The sequence below is a fragment of the Apodemus sylvaticus genome, chromosome 1, assembly GCF_947179515.1.
Source record: "Apodemus sylvaticus chromosome 1, mApoSyl1.1, whole genome shotgun sequence".
Classification (NCBI taxonomy): Eukaryota; Metazoa; Chordata; class Mammalia; order Rodentia; family Muridae; genus Apodemus; species Apodemus sylvaticus.
Window position 1 is genome coordinate 59,035,264 of NC_067472.1, and position 16,910 is coordinate 59,052,173.

Sequence of the window (16,910 nt, forward strand, 5' to 3'; positions counted from 1 at the left end):
ATTCTTGCTGAAGCTTGGTGGGTCAGAGCAACAGGAAGAGCTGCAGCTCCCTCTGCTACTGTCTGGGCCTGACTCTGGGGAGAGCAGCAGAGTGAGGCTCTTCAGGAAGGGTGGCAAATGCCGGGGACCTTTGCTATGTGTGGCCATGGAGATCAGTGGGACACCAAAATGTGGTGTTGCAGAATGAGGTGTGATGAGGAGGATGCCCAGCCTGGCACTAGTCACATGGCTTTTCCATGTGTGCTGATGGAGAGAGCAAAGCACTGACATATGAAGGGTACAGCCTGAGAATAGGTTTCAAGTTGTTTATTTATCTGTATAATACAGTCTTGGTGGTAGCAGAAATATGTGCACAAACAATTCAGAGTTCAGAGTAAAAAAAAATTCTAAGTTTATCCCATTGGGTATTAATGTACATGGATTTCACAGCTCTAATCTACCTGCACCCCAAAACCCCACATACAGCTGCTGTCTCCCAGTGACATCAGATGGGAAGCAGCTTCAGAGGGCAATGGGCAGAAGCCCAAGTTCCAGGCCAGGCAGAGGGAAGGCAAGAAGGGGTGAGGAAGCTGGCTCCACTGCTCCTCCCCGGGAAGCTGGAGCTATAAAGCACACCCAGTTAGGAGACACTCAAGTTATGGCCAGTCGGTGACGCTGGCCCATGTAGTCACACGTACACAGGCACGGGAGGGATGCAGCCACTGCCCGCAGATGCATGTCCACAGTCAAGTGTACCCTGTACAGAAGCAGCTGGCTGCCCATCCACAGACCCCACAACTCAGGTTCCTCCTGTTGAGCCACTTCACAGTATGTCAGTGCACTTGCCCTTCAGAAGTGTCTCCAACACATTGTCAGACTGTCACCTTCAAAGCCTGGTCACAAATGTGTTGCAGCACATTAATACCCTAAGCCAGCACTTGGAGTACCCACACAGCACGGCTCTGTCCAGCTGGGGTCCTAAGTGGCTGAAAGCTGTAGCCATGCAGCCAAAGGCTTCCAGCTTAGGCGGGTTCTGAGCTATTGCACTATTGTACTATATTTCTGCTTCCAATCATGGTTCAGAGTCCTAGTGAGAGTGTAAACAAAGATGAAAGAAATGTTACTCCACTTTAATATAGTCTGTAGTATCATACACATCGGTGCTCAGTAGTGAGACGTCCAGGCCTTCTGCCCAGGGCAGTGGTCACAGCAGCGCTCCACTGAGGGCCTGGGGCAGCTGCCTCCTGTAGTCCAGTGCTGAACAGTGGAGCCATCCCGTTCACACCCCAAGCTTCCTCTTCTGGTCAAAGTAGGCATCGAACCTAGCTTGGGCATATTCCTGGGAGAGAGAGCAAACACAGTCTTAACTATGTAGCCAGGCTGACCTGACTGACCTTAAGTGCTACTGTGGACCACCACGCCAGCAAAACCCACATCTGTGGCTCAGATGCCACCTTTGACTTGAAGCCTGATGTTACAGGATCATCTGGTCAAATCAGTTTTTTTAAAATTACATTTCATTTGTCAGGGGGTACTCATGCCACAGAGCATGTAGAGAGGTCAAGGGACAACTGACAAGGAACAGTTCTCCTTCCACCATGTAGGTACTAGATTGCTCATCAGGAGCTTGCTGGCAGAAGCCTTTACCTGCTGAGCCAACTTGCTGACTTTAAATATCCAAATGTTTCCTGTTTTTGCCTCAAGGCATCATTACCAAACCTCCTACCTAAAGGAGAGTCATCCTAGAATGAGAGGGACCTGTCCCAAGAATCTCTGTGTCAAGGACAGCTCCTTTGGCCCTGGAGTGATGCAACTGTACCCTCACTGAGAAGAACCTCCAGAGCTACACTGCCCCAGTCACCAGGTCACCAAATGTCCAAATTAAGCTCACACACCACAGCTCTTCCTTGCAGTTCGGAGAATTGCCCCTGAAACATACCATGTACCCAAATTCGATGGATGAAATCTTGGCCTGTACAATGGACCAAAGTCCCCAGAGGAAATGAGAGGCAAGGGCGAATCTGTAATCACAAGTGAGAAGCACATAAGCCATGGGAGGTCAGTCAGGGGATCCAAGAGATCATCTTATACCCCCGGCCACACTACCAGACATCTTCCATATGCTGTAAGTGGTGCCTTGGCCCTTTGGAGGGACTGTATGTGAAGGGACTGGAGTTTTTCCACTTCTGGCCAGCCACAGGAATAGTTGTGGTGTGAATAATATACCCAGCTGCCTGGCAGGGCACAGAGGACATTGGGGTGGCCATGCTCTGCTACAAGGGCGTATACAGACCACCAGCTGACAGTAGCTCCTGAAAACCTGCCCCATGCCCTCAGCAGGAAGCGGTTCCCTGAGCATGCTTCTCTAGCCCGGTCACCCACACTTTTCAGAGCTCCTGCTCATGTTCACATAACAGCAGAGGAGTGGAGCCATGTCACTGTCTCCAGCCTCTCCTCGCAAAGACACACACCAAACACCAGTAACTGGCAGCTGGCTACACTTGCCAACACAGCAAGGAGAAGCTTACCTGTTGACTTCAAGCAACATGTCTTCTTTTGTAGCTGACTGCTCTTCACTACTGAGGCTTTCAAAATCATTTTGGAATGTAGTCAAGTAACTGGAAATAAAATGGAGCTTAAAAAAGAATGAACTATGTTAGGATGGATGACTGTTAAACAAACATTGCCAACAGTAGCCGCATACCTATCATGGCTGCCACTGCCTTTGTGCTGCCAGATGCAAGGCCAAGATGGCTTCTGACCCTAAGGTCCATGGCATTTATCTAACAGCTTTCATTAGGTGGGGCATACAGAAGGTTCTACATGAATATCACAAAATATCACATCACAAAATAACACTGTTCAAGGGGGGCTAGAGAGTAGCACTGGTTACTCTTTAAAAGGGCCCAGATTTGGTTCCACAAAGTGGTTTATAACCTTCTGAACTTTAGTCCCAGGGCATCCAATACCCTCTTCTGATCTCTGCAGGCCCTGTATACATACAGTGAACAGAAATTTATGCAGAAAAAACACTCTCACACATAAACGTTCAATACACAAAGTTCAGGATTCTACACACTTCTGCAGTGGATTAAAGAAAACAAAGAAGCACTAGATTACTCAACATACACAGAGCTAATATCTGACAGACCCCCACACTCACAATCTTTCCTTTTGTGTTTATGTATGTATTTATTTCTGTGTTTATTTATTTGGGGGATCAAATTCAGGGCTCTGCACATGTTGATCAAGCTCTCTCCTACTGCGAGAGACATCCCACCATCTTCTCAACCGTCCAGAAAAAAATGTAACTAGAAAGTAACTGCCTACAGCTTGCACATTGTTCTACCACCACTGCCTCTGGCTGATAATCTGTCAGCTACTCTGACAACTCTGAACTCTGGTATCCACTCTATGGGTCTAAATTCCCTTCTACCAAGCCTAGACCCAATGCCCTTACCTCACCCCAAGCAGACCTGTGATCCCCCTATTCCTCACCTAAGCTTGGCTGCCTGGCTTTGGACATATTCAAGTTCATCCCCAACAGCCTTACGTGGTGACGGAAGAGAGTGATAACACTGTTTGGCACCTTAGCAAGCTCCCATTTGAAGGGCTAAGCTTCTTCATGGGCTCCTGGCTCCATGGACTCAAGATGTCCCCTGGCTGCTCTGGGGCAGTGGCTCGTTCGCACCTGCCCTCATCCTGCAGCTGGCAGTCCAGCTGAGTTTCCCCACTTCCCCTGCTCACCCCCCTCCCTGCCCGGCCCACTGTCAGGACCAAAGCCCATCAAGCTTCTTTCCAGGCTTCAGAGACAGGCTGAGAAATGAGAGAAAAAAAATCCCAGGGAAGAATTCCCACAAGAAATATTTCTCCACATAACCAGTTAGTCCCTTGAAACTCAGGATGGGAAAGCAATGATTCACAGCAAAGCTTTTCCTCCAGCTACTCACAGGCTCACGAAATAAAGCAGGGTGTTCAACCTGTCCCACATGCCTAGGAAATGGAGCTCTTGGCAAATCCTGGAGGAACACAGGAGGCCTAACCCTCCTCTGACTGAACCAGGTGTCCACAGCTCAGGGAGTTAACAAGAAATGGGCTCAGATGCCCAGTATGAATCCACATGTTAACAAAACAAAACTGAATTGTTACTATTATCTTTATTATTAGGGACTGAACCCAGGGCTTCTTACATGCTACCGAGGGCTTCTGATAACCTACACCATCACTCCTCCTCGAACATGATACATGGTGTTGCTGTAGAGCCCATGCTCACAATCCTCTTCCCCTCTCTCTTCCTTCTAAGCAGCCCCAGCAGTTAGGCATGCATGGTCATCTAGGCCCAGGCAAAATAATGTTCTTAAATGTAAGCAAAATCATTTTCCTAACCTTGCCATAATTTAAGCAGAGCCATCATGTGGCTGAGTGGTAGAGCAGGAAGAATACCCATTCTAGCACGCAAGAGGCACCCACACGGACACCGCTTTGTTTTTGTTTTTTGTTTTTCTCTAATGAATAAACAGAGTATCTTTAAAAACAAACATGTGCTGGGGATGGTGGAGCACGCCTTTAGTCCCAGCATTCAAGAATCAGAGGCACTTGGATCCTGAAGTTCGAGACTAGCCTAGTCCATAGACTGAGTTGCAGGACAGCTACAGCTACACAGAGAAAAACCAAAATAAACCTGTCTTGAAAAACAAAACAAAACTAATAGAAAAGAAAGATGAGTGTGTAATTCTGAGTGAAGCCAGCTTACATAAAGCTAACTTATCAATACAAACGAGTCTCTTACCTGTTGTTTTCGGGTAGGATACTTCTGAATGTTTGCTCTGAAGAAAGGATACTTTTCATAAGTATAATCATACATCCACTCACAGAAATGATTCCCAATGTCAAATCCCCTGAAAGACAGGACAATGCAGGCAAGGAATGAGGCATGCTGCAGGGCTTGCAGGCTCCCTGAGCAGAAAGGGAGAAGTTAAATGAGGGCTGGGGAGAGGGCTCCACGGTGAAGAAAGAGCACTTGCTGCTCTTGCAAAAGACCCATGTCAGGCAGCTCTGGACTGCCTGCTGATTTTAGTTCCAGGGGATCTGATGGCCACTTCTGGCCTCCAAGGGCCCTTGGTACTAGGCATAGGCACACATGTAATGCATATACATACACACACATACATAAAATGTATATTAAAAGCTGAATGGCTGAGTGAACCTTAAATGGGATCTCTGATCTCCAAGGTAGGCTTCTAGAGTAGATCTGCTCAATCTAAAAATCTAGGCATATAGCTTATAAATACAGTAAATGGTTGTGGTTTTTATAGGGCTTTCTGGGGTAATAAATTACTCCAGCACAGGAGTATGGTAGCTTTAATGACACAGAAAGCCAATTTGGTAAGCATCAGAACCACAGCAAACGGAGAACCAAAGGTGCTACCTAAATGCTACTTGGGCACCTGAACAAAATACTTCTGTGGCAATCAGTACTTATGTCAGGAGAATCATCTTGGCAGCCCAGAAGAAGAGGCAAACTGCTTATAGAAAGGCCTGTGCTGACTTGCCCGGGGCAAACAGCTTCCTTCTGGTGTAGAAACTTTTTACTCAGTATGCTGTTTGAGCCTATAATTGTTTTCTATTACAATAATCAAGTGGTACTGAAGTTGACATTTGACTATTAACACATTACCTGTAATTGTAACTGCTGTATTCAAAGTCAATGAGCATCAGCTTCTGTTTTTCAGAATTTTCTTGGCCTTCCAACAATAAGATATTACCTACAAAAGATTTGGGTGACAAGACATATTATAACACTAGGCTCAACCCTTGAGCAGCAGAGTGGAGTGTGATTTTACCCCCAAATGATTTCAGCTTTGGTCCTAAAGACATCACAGGCACAGAGTACAAGTTTTGTCATGGCAGCGGCTGGCTCTAAGCAGGAAGGCTCCAGCACCACCTGTTCCTAGTCCCTGTCCTCCTTCTGCTCTCTGCATACTACAAAATATAGCCAGACCGCCTCAGCTACTATCTGGAGCAGTACTTTCCAAAAGCTTCACACGCTGTATGTTAGAGTGTATTTGGTTTCCTTACCTCAATCTCCTAGAGCCTTGGAACTGGGTTGTTGTCATCAACTGCCTAACTGGGGCCCATCTGATTTATCCCCACATGTTGTCCAAATCAAGAAGACCAGAGACAGTGAATGGCCCTCTGATGTTTCCGCCAGCACTGAATCAAGGCAGGTGGGTGAGAGGGCCTGGAGCCTCACACCTTGCTAACTCTGGCTATTCTCTCTCCCCCCCAAGGTTTCTGACAGAAGTAGTTTCTAGGTTTTGCAGCATATTCCTGTTGCTTCCAATGCCAATGAAATTGAGTACAGGAGGAAGGCACCCAAAATTGTATAATAAAATAAATGCAACCTTTCATTTTTATCTGTTTTATACTTGGCCATCACTCAGGCAACTGACTTGGTCCAGACTCCTCTCTGGTGATAATGATCTGCATACCTCATCACCATCAGGACCTGATGTGGCTGTGGCTAACCGGAAAAGCTGTTGCTGAGATTTCTATACCCTGCTCTACCCGACTAGTGGGCAAGCTAATCGGAAAAGTACTTTGGCTCAAATTAATGGCTTATTGATGAAGAGTCTTCATAAGAAACTAATCTAGGGGTTGAAGAGATATTTCAGTGGTTAAGAGCACTGATTGCTCTTCCAGAGGTCCTGAGTTCAAGGCTCCATCCAGCAGCCAATGGAAACAACGGTAGAGACCCACAGCCAAACATTAGATGGAGCAAGGGGAGTCTTGGGAAAGAGTTGGGGGAAGGATTAAGGAACCTAGACATTATGGACTCCACAGGAAGACTAACAGAGTCAACTAGCTTGTACCCTTGGGGACTCCTAGGGACTGAACCACCAACCAAAGAGCAAGCGTGAGCTGGACCTAGGCTCCCTGCACATATTATGTAGCAGATATGTAACTTGGTCTTCATGCAGGTCTCCCAACAACTAGAGTGGGGGCTGTCCCTGAACCTGTTGCCTGCCTGTGAATCCTGTTCCCCTAACTGTGCTACCTTTTCTGGCCTCAGTGGGAGAGGATATACCTAGTCTTGCAGTTACTTCATGTACTGGGGTGGGGTGATATCGAGGGTGGGGGGTAGGGGGGTGGGGTTAGGGGGTGGGGGGGCTTTTCCCTTTTCAAAGAAGGAGAGGTGTGGGGAATGGGGACAGGAGCAGTATGAGGGGGGAAGTGGGAAGAGAGGTGGGCCGATATCAGGATGTACAGTGAATAAATAAAGTTGCCTTGGTCATGGTGTCTCTTTCACAGCAATAAAACCCTAACTAAGACACAGGAAAATAAAAAAGAGTAAAATTCTTTAACAGTAGCAATGTACTTTACTGTAATTTTCTCAAGTTAAACAGCCTGAGTGGTTTGGGCATTTTGTGAGAAGGTGGTCTGAGTAAGTTGTATAAAGCTTGCACAATCTGGGTCTTCTGCTTTGCAGGCTAAAGTATCTACCATGAGGAGTTACACAGAAACAGATACATGTGCTTTCATTCCAATTCCTACTTTAAAGAAAATTTTTTTCAGATCTTTATAATATATATTTTTAATATTGTAAATATAAGCAATCCTCTATTTATTTTTTTGAGAACTTGCTTTTCTAGCTATCATTCAGAAGGTTTTCATTGGTATAAACTTCTAGCTCATTTTTGTGCTAAGCTTCACTTGCTGGCTGCATCTTATTTCAATGTACACCTATGCTGTCATCTTGCACGCTTCACACATACGTACACAATGGTCTTTTAAGTATAACACAAGCTTCATCCTTAGCATGCCATGGCATTTCTTACCTTCTTGACAGTCATTATGACAAAATACAACTGGAGATCTAGTGTACTGCAGCAATGACCTGGGAAGAGAAAATCTCACCATTACCTATCAAACTCAGTAAGGTGCATGCATGCTCTCATGTGGCCAGCACAGAGCCTGCGCGCCAACACAGCATACTCATTCACACGCAGAAAACCATGTGTCACTGTGTATCTCTGCAGAGAACCCACTCAGCCTCTCTGCACTGCAAGCTTTTCCCCACTGGACTACTGTGCATTCTGCTCATGCTATCCTGGAAAAGCCTAACCAGGGACTTAGATGCCCCTAGAATGGTTTCCTTCACAGCATGTATTAGAACCAGACAACTGCTTTCTGTCCTAATAAAGCAAGAGTTCCTTAAAGGTCTTGGCACCATTTCCACCCGGCACAGCACACAGGCCTGTACCTAGCCTCACCAGGAAGGCACAATAGGGGTTCCGGCTCAGAAACCAATCTCAAGATTTTCAACGACTCCCAAAGCTTAGGTTTAGCCTTCCATCTCCCCAGTCTACTGCCTCTACCCATCACTCCTGTCCTAGGTAAAACCTCACTTGACCTTGGACATTCAGGGCTAGAGATATGTCTCAGTGATTAAACTGAATACATACTTTTAGAGGATATTGAGTTCAGATTTGAAAATTAAAATAACATCTTTCAAAAACAAATTTACCCTGCCCACACACAAAAGCCAGTTGTAGTCACGCACACCTTTGACCCCAGCACAGAGACAGAGGCAGTCTGATCTCCAGAGTTTGAGGCTAGCATGTGAACAAAGTGAGTTCTAGGACACTGAAATCTCAGGAAAGGAAAAAAAGAAAAAGACTCCCAGGTTCAACCCATCCTGGTCACCAGGACTTACTCCTGAAAGAGCATTTATTCTATAGATGAGGAGCTTACGGCAGGACAGAAGGCTATACTCACCTCAAGTTCTCAAGCTCGAGAGGCAGGTTGTAAGAGAGGAACTTGTGCAGTTGCTGAACTCTGGCCTCCCTGCTGAATTTAAGTCTTAGTACTTGATTCAGGTATCTGCCATAGGAAGGACAAAGACCAGTGCTAAGCTGAGCAGGTGTATTCATAGGCCTCACTCAAGCACCCAACTCTAGCCAGTCCCAGTTCCAAGGAAGCCCAGTGTCTCCAGGAAAGAGGGAGGGGATGGTTGGACCTACAGAACTCAGGGAGGCTAGCTTTCCACCCACCCACCTGATAGCAATTTGCAAACAAGTCTTCATTCTTGGTCCAGGAATTGATTGATACATGCAAGAAAGACTTATTCATGAGACACACATCACAAGTAATAGCATGCACACCAATGAACCAAAGGGGTCTCTGAGCACCCTGGCAGATAAAGGGAAGCACTCACTTCTGTTACTGCCAAAGACACCAGGGTAAGAGTGATGAGGACCAAGTAATCTCCACACTTACTTTTCCATTGTTCCAAAAAGCCATTTTGGTTCCTTATTGAATGGCATTTTCATACCATGAAATGTGGCCATTTTCTCAGCTATTTCTGCAGAAATATCTGGTAAACGTAATTCTTCAGTGTCCAATCGCCGGCTCTGGAAACAGGAATCAGAACTGCCATTTGCCATGCAACCTAACAACTGTACTAAGACCACACCACCTTAGAACCACGAACCAGTTAGAGTAAGTTATTAAAGTCTCACCCAGTGCACAAAATGTTCTTAAATAGCCCAGCATGGTGGTGCATGCCTTTAATCCCAGCAACTCAGAGCCAATAGCAGGCAGGTTTGTGAGTTCAAGACCAGTCTGGTTTTAAATAGTGAGACCCTGTCTTCCAAAAAAGGGTGATGGCCCAGTAAATGCCATGGTTCATGTATAGAGAGGAGCAGTGTGTGTGCTGAGAAGAGTGTACAGTTTCAGAGCAGGGTGTACAGTGAGGAGCAGGTCTATTTCATTAAGAACCTGAGGAAGTTCCTCCTTTAATGAACAAGAAACACCATTCATGTGGCATGTGATAGATCTCTACAGCTATAGCTGACGTCATCACTTGTCAAAACTGGTAGCTGAACATCTTTCTATCAGGGAGGCCCTATGTTCAAGAGGGCTATGACTGCCCCTGCTGTGTGGGTTGATACGGAACAGGTGTCAGTGTGCCAACTAGGCAGAAGGGGGACATGGAGGTCAAATCCTAGCCTGTAGACATTGTGTGGCCCCTTGATATGGCCTGAGGCCTGGCTATTCCTGGCAGCCCTTCTACAGGGTGTTCAAGGAATCCTGTGGTCTAGAAAATCCTCTTGGTTTCTCCCCACAAGCTGCACTCTCACAGGACTCAAGGTGTGGTCTCCCTAAAGGCACAAAGCAGCAGGTACAGGGTAGGATGAAGTGCTGCCAGTCAGAGAGATGGTGCTCAAAGTCGTGCTTCAAAGATATGATACTGAGGTAGGCATGAGACTGCATTCCTCAGTGCCTGTTTCCTGTTGCATAGAATAGGAATGATAAGCCGGGCGTGGTGGCTCACGCCATTAATCCCAGCACTTGGGAGGCAGAGGCAGGCGGATTTCTGAGTTTGAGGCCAGTCTGGTCTACAGAGTGAGTTCCAGGACAGCCAGGGCTACACAGAGAAACCCTATCTCAAAAAACTAAAAAAAAAAGAATAGGAATGATACTCAGCTTTCTCACAGAGCTGCTTCCAGAGTGAGGGCGATGGTCTACCTAATCCAGGGTAAATCTCAACAGTTGGAGGTATCTGAAACTTAAACCCAAGAACCATGCATGGAACTCAGTTCTCAACTCTGGAATCCTTCCCACAGCATTTTCAACAAACCACAGACAAGGAATCAACTTCCACTAGTCAGATACTTAGGGCTTCTGAGGGCTGCTCACTTCTGAGGCTTTAAAAATGCCACTTCAGATACATGACACTTATCAAAAGGAATGTACTCCTAGAAACATGTCCTTAGGCCACTGCAACAACACAGTGTACTTAGCAAAGCTAGGTAGTTTAAGCCTATTACACCCCTAAACCATATGTTCTAACCTGTTGCTCCTAGGGCTGCAAGTAACAAAACAGCACAAGATTAGATCAAGCACAAGAGAAAAATGATGTAATCAAGGGGTCAGGGCCACTCCACAGCTGCAGCTGCTAGACGGACACAAACACAACACACTAATTATAGGAAACTTCTTTGCTTGCTTTAAGACAGCACTTCACTGTCTAGCCTGGAATTTACTATATAGGCCAGGATGTGGCCTCCAAGTGCAGAGATCATCCTACTTTTATTTCCTGTGTGCTGGGATTAACGGCATGCACCATTGTGCCCAGCCTGGCCTCAGATTTGGGGTGATCCTTTTGCCTCAGCCTGCTGAGATCACAGGTGTGAGCCACCAGTCTGTCTTAACAGTTTCTATGTAAAAGAAATGCACTCATAATATGACAATAATAAGTATAGCACATAAGCAAGGAACCCACTCACTAACTATCAAGTATTATGTAATATATATATATATATAACCATATGTGCTATATATTTTTTTGTTGGTGGCAAGACTCATATATACTTTTTTATTTGGATGACTATGCCTATATAGGAAAGAAAGAAGCTAAGATACATACTAAAAAAGACAAAAAATAATAAAACAGGGTCTCATGTAGCCAAGACTGCCTTAACATATCACAGGATGAAGATCCCCAGCCTTCACCTCCAAAGTACTGGTATCACAGATGTGCACCATTTTGTACAACAGTACTGAAGAATTACTTATTTACTTACAGAGCCTCAATTTTCAGTTTTTACCTAGCTTGGAACTTACTTTATAGACCAACTTGGTCTCCAACTCAGGTATCAGCCTGCCACTCCTTCCCACATGCTGGGATTAAAGGAGTGTTCCACTGTGTCCTACATGTCCTAAGAAATTTTGTATGTTTTGGACTTTACTGTAATGCAAGGCTTTGAGTCTCAACAGTTTTCTACATCCATTTGTGTCAATGGATTGCCTATATGGAACTAAAGGCTTACATGGCTGGTTAAGCTGATCCATGGCCCACAGTCTCCCTTCTCCCTCCCTTTGGAAATTTGATTAAAGATTTCCCATCTAAGCCCAGCAGTGGTGGCGAACATCTTTAGTCCCAGCACTTGGGAGGTGAAAGCAGGCAGATCTCTGAGTTCAAACTCAAAGAAGAAAAGAAGTGAAGAGGAGGAGGAGGGCGAGAAGGAGGAGGAGGAGGAGAAAAAGAGGAAAGATTTCCCATTTGTTTCAGTGTAAGTCAAGACAAGAGTCAACAGTGGCTCTTTTCTGCCCTGACTCATGGTGCTGTCTATGAGAATTAGTGTTTACAGGGCTGCCTGTCCTACAATGGATAGGACCCAGGACCCAGCACAAGGTCAGCTGACTGAGATTCTATTTGCCACAGCTCAATGTATATCCACAAGGATGTTGAAGGAGTTCCAGGAAGACTATATTTATTAACAAAAAACAAAACAAATCAACGACAAAATTTAGGTGGGAGGTAATGTACTCCAGAGGCAGGGGCAGGCAGATCTCTGAGTCTGAGACCAGCCTGGTTCCAGGACAGCCAAGTTACACAGAGAAACCCTGTCTCAAGGCAAACAACAAAAACAACAACAACAGCAGCCCCTGCTGCCTCAGGACAAGACAAGGAAACACCTTGGAAACAGAAGAATTGAGCCAGTGCAGCAAAATGGGATGAAGGAGATCTTGAACAGTGAAGGCAGAAACAGAGGGAGAATGATGGAGACAAGAATAAGGGGCTGCAGCTTGACTGCTGCTCCATTCCATAAAAAGAGCCCAGGAAACAAGAAGGTGAAACAGGAAATGTTTTAGTAACAAAATGGTGAGACTCATATTTGTGTGTGTGTGTGTGTGTGTGTGTGTTTAAAATTTTTTAAAATTTTGTTAAAGATTTATTCTTATATGTATAGTTGTTTTGCCTTCGTGTATGTCTGTACCACAAGCATCCAAAGAAGCCAGAAAAAAATGTTGGATCTCTGGAAATCGAGTAACAGATTCTACCTGTGAGCCACCATGTGGTGTTGGGAATTAAAACCCAGGCCCTCTGGAGAGCAGCCAGCTCTCAACTGATGGACCTTCTCTCCATCCTCTCACATATAATTCTGCTTTGCATGATTGTGTCCATGTATGAAAGAAAGGTTGCTGTAATACACAGGTTAAATGCTAGGCATGTTGGGCAAGCATTCTCAGTTCATCTCCAACATATTTTCTCTTGTCTTGCTTTACCCAGTTTATTTACACAGGTCACACTTAAAATTTTTTAAGACTTATTTGCTTTATTTTCTGTGAATGAGAGTTTTATCTGGATGTGTATTTGGGCACAATATACATGTCCTGGTGCCCATCAAGGTCAGAAGAGGGTGTTGGATCCAGCCAGTACTGAGAACTGAACCTGGATCCTCAAAAGAGCAACAAGATTGCTGGGCTATCTTCCATTTAGTATTTCCTACATTTAGTATTTCAAATGATATTTAGTGCTCTTATTTTGCCACAAAAGAAGGAAAGGAAGTCCACCCTGTTGTGGTTCCCATAATCTTACCGGGATAAACTGCTCCAGTCGGCCTTGGGGAAAGATGCCATAGAGTTTTGGCCCAAGTGACCTCTCTGCAAGAATGGCAAACATAACACTCTCCAGAACCATCGCCTCAGCCCCCTAGAACAGATGGCAACAGACCACGTATTAGTGTTTTCCTAAACAGGAAGTACTATCTCAGGAGCAGGTTCCTCCAGGCTACTAGGCCTTCTTTGGCATGGGCAATGATTCTCCTCTGGGCATTGATTCTCCTTCATCCCTCCTCCTGCCCCACTTACACACACACACACACACACACACACACACACAACTTATACAGGATCTAGCTCACAGCATTATACTATATAGATGATGTTTAAAATTAAAGTCACTAGTTCCAAAATACAATTTTCCCTCCAAGTAATGTTAATAATAAAAAGTTCTATAGCCCAATACATTACATACTAATACTTTGTAGAAAATGCTTTAAGACAAATTGAAAAATTGGTATTCTTCTAAAAAAGTTCTGTTAACACTACTTGTTTTGAGAAAGTCTCAGGTAGCCCAGGCTGGCCATGAACTAACTATGTAGCAGATGATTCTCCTGCCTCTGTTGGGATTACAGGCATGTGCCACTATATTCACTTTATTTGGTACAGGAGACCCAAATCATGACTCTTTGCATGCTGTGCAAGAACTCTACCAATTGGAACCCAATCCCCAGCCCCAACTCGTGCAGTCCTAAGTGCCTGTGGTTATTCCTATGTTACTATGCTCACTGTATCTTAGGGAGACAGTTACTGGGCTATCCATTAGCAGAAGTCCTTTCTCAAGTCAAATGGTTCTCTCCAAAGCAAGTCACTCTTTAAACTGGCTTATTAAGGACCACTGCTTTTATTGTGTGTATTCATTTTACAATATAACAGTTTTGAATATCACCCTTGGGCTCTCACCAAAGACAACAACATCCATTCTGGTGAAGATGACTTAAGGGCCTCTCCACTGAGTACCCAGTGAGCTTGAATGCTCCAAAGACCCCCTGCCTAGTCTGTGGGTTCTAGGTTTTGAATTTCAATTCTTGTTTCTGTTAAATTCTCTATAAAGCCATTATGCTCTTCTTTAGATTTAGTTTGTGTATATGTGTGCTTGTGTGCATAACTCTATGTGCAGTGTGTGTGCCTGGTGCTTGATGAAGTCAGAAGGCACTGGATTCTTTGGAAGTGGAGTTCTGGATGGTTTGAGTTACTGTGTGGATACAGGGAACCAAACCTGGGTCCTCTGTAAGAACAAGTGCTCTTAGCCACTGAGATAGCTCTCCAGCCTCCTCCCTCCATCTTCTATCTTTAGTCCTAATAACTCATAGAACTATGACTTCAAAATCTACCTTTCCCCCACAATTCATATTCATTCCTGTTACCCTGAAAACAGCAAATTAGGTAGGGCGTGTGTGAGTTGTCATCTGTTAAGAGAAGTGGGTGGAAGGGCCTCTGGCTCTTTCACAGAGCCTTATTTATTGTCTTAGGTCCTAGCTCAGATTCCATCTTAAATTTCTTTCTTTCTTTTTTTTCTTTTTTTTTTTTAGATTTATTTATTCATTCTATGTGTATACATATAGCTGTCTTCACACACTCCAGAATAGGCTGTCAGATCTCATTACAGATGGTTGTGAGCCACCATGTGGTTGCTGGGATTTGAACTCAGGACCTTTGGAAGAGCAATCAGTGCTCTTAACCGCTGAGCCATCTCTCCAGCCCCCCATCTTAAATTTCAAAAACTTTTTTTTCTACAGGCAGGCAGTTCCATGCCATGGAGCCCATGTGTTAGTCAGTGGATAACTCTTGGGTGCCAGTTCTCCACCTGTCCAGTGTCTCACTTGGCCCCAATTCCACACCAATGGAATTGTGTGTGTGATTCCTAAAATCACAACTTTGCCCCTTCTTACCAGCTTTCAGGTGATTTTGATCACTCTTTGGTTTATTTTTGTTTGTTTTGTTTTTTTAAGAGTCGGGGTTCTTTATGTAGCCCTGGCTGCCCTGGAACTTGCTATGTAGACCAGGCTGGCCTCAAACACAGAGATTTTGATCACCCTTTGTTAAGAAATATGTTATAAGTGAAAACAATCTCAGATAAACATGCTTACAGCATTCACATTACAAAACTCAAGGGGGTTGGGGGTTTATAGCTCATTGTAGAGCATTTGCCTAGGAAGCAGGAGGTCCTGCATTAGGTCCTCAGCTCTGAAGGTTTAAAAAACAAACAAACGGACAAAAACTAAATTCAGAAACTGAGGACAAGCTCATCAGGCAATGCTAGAATGCCACAGCTGATAAGACAAAAGGAAGAAATGCTGTTTCCAAAGCAGTCAAAGCACACAAAATCCTAAGTAAATCACTTCCTTCATGTGTGGACAAGTGCTTGTTTCTAATCCCTATAATTACAGTCTAACTATAATCTTGTATAATCCCCATATTAGTTTAATTATACCTTGTAAGGTTCAAATTGTATTTATTAATTGCAAGTGTGTGTATTTGACAATATAGATATTATTTGTTCAGACTAAGGAATTGGGTATCACATGGACTTATATCTTTTTGACAACACCAAATACCTCTGTTTAACAGATGAAATGTTCTTATTGCTCATCTAACCCTCATAAGACACTGGTTTAAGAGGGACAGTTACTGCAGCCCTGTCTGACCTGAAGCCCGATACTGCAGAGACTCTCAGGGGAGCTCAAGCGAAGGCCCTCAAGGTGTCCTCTGCTGTAGTCCTCTCCCCTGTAGGCTGGGAGCAGTCTCCTCGGCGCCTCCTACAGTGGAAACTGCAAAAGCAAGCAGAGCCTGACCATAACTGGAACAAGAGGATCCTGGGCTGAGCTCTAGAGTAGGCAATCTACCAGGTATGGCTCCTTATAGCTACATGCCATCTGTAGAACTCTCCCTCTCCCACACCCACATTCTAACTTCCAGTATAATCATTTCTAAGCTTCTTTTGTCGAAAAATCCAGACTTTTGTTATGATTAAAATTTGTTTTCCAACTTCCCACACTGCAGAGTGATTACAATGATCCTGAGGGTTCAACTGCGTCAGAAATGTTAAATTTTGTCCTTTTTTTCTTGTGGCAGTCCTATGTAACACTTGTTGACCTTGAACTGGTTAAAGCTAACCCTGAACTTCTGATCTTCCTTCCTGCTGGGAGTGTGAACCACCAGGCCCAGATCTTACAATGCTGGCAGATGGAATCCAGGGTTTTGTACAAGATATTCAAGCACTCTGTCCACATAAAAAGAAAAAATTAGAGAGAAAGAGAAAAGAGAGTATGTGCATGTTTGTGGCTGCCTACATGCCACAATCTGGGAGTCAGAGGATAACTTCCAGGAGTTGGTGTTTTCATTCCATCATGTGGGCACTAGGGACTGAACTCAGGTGGTTAGGCTTAGTGGTAAGTTGACTTTACCCACTGAACCATCGTGCCAGCCTTTTCTGGATGGTTTTCTGAGACAAAACCTTTGCATTATTGTCCAAGCTACTCTTAAATTTCCAATCTCCCTGCACTTCCTGCATCAGCTTG

At 44.7% G+C, this 16,910-nt stretch overlaps 1 protein-coding gene across 4 annotated transcripts in view; it reads right to left on the bottom strand.

Annotated features, from left to right (window-relative positions):
• Positions 1-291: 291 nt before the first annotated feature.
• The window catches only part of Chka (choline kinase alpha), a 45,138-nt gene continuing 28,519 nt past the window's right edge, over positions 292-16,910 (bottom strand). For 3 of the 4 annotated variants that reach the window (XM_052194064.1, XM_052194054.1, XM_052194046.1), the window contains 9 exons: positions 13,367-13,480; positions 9,259-9,392; positions 8,758-8,862; positions 7,818-7,876; positions 5,657-5,744; positions 4,769-4,877; positions 2,508-2,614; positions 1,919-2,000; positions 292-1,318 (listed from right to left, as the gene is read on the bottom strand). In XM_052194064.1, the coding sequence (XP_052050024.1) occupies positions 1,259-1,318; positions 1,919-2,000; positions 2,508-2,614; positions 4,769-4,877; positions 5,657-5,744; positions 7,818-7,876; positions 8,758-8,862; positions 9,259-9,392; positions 13,367-13,480 (858 nt within the window). In that variant the 3' untranslated portion in view covers positions 292-1,258. Of the gene's footprint in view, positions 1,319-1,918; positions 2,001-2,507; positions 2,615-4,768; positions 4,878-5,656; positions 5,745-7,817; positions 7,877-8,757; positions 8,863-9,258; positions 9,393-13,366; positions 13,481-16,910 lie in introns of those variants that run through there. The other variant, XR_007979686.1, reaches the window with a different exon arrangement.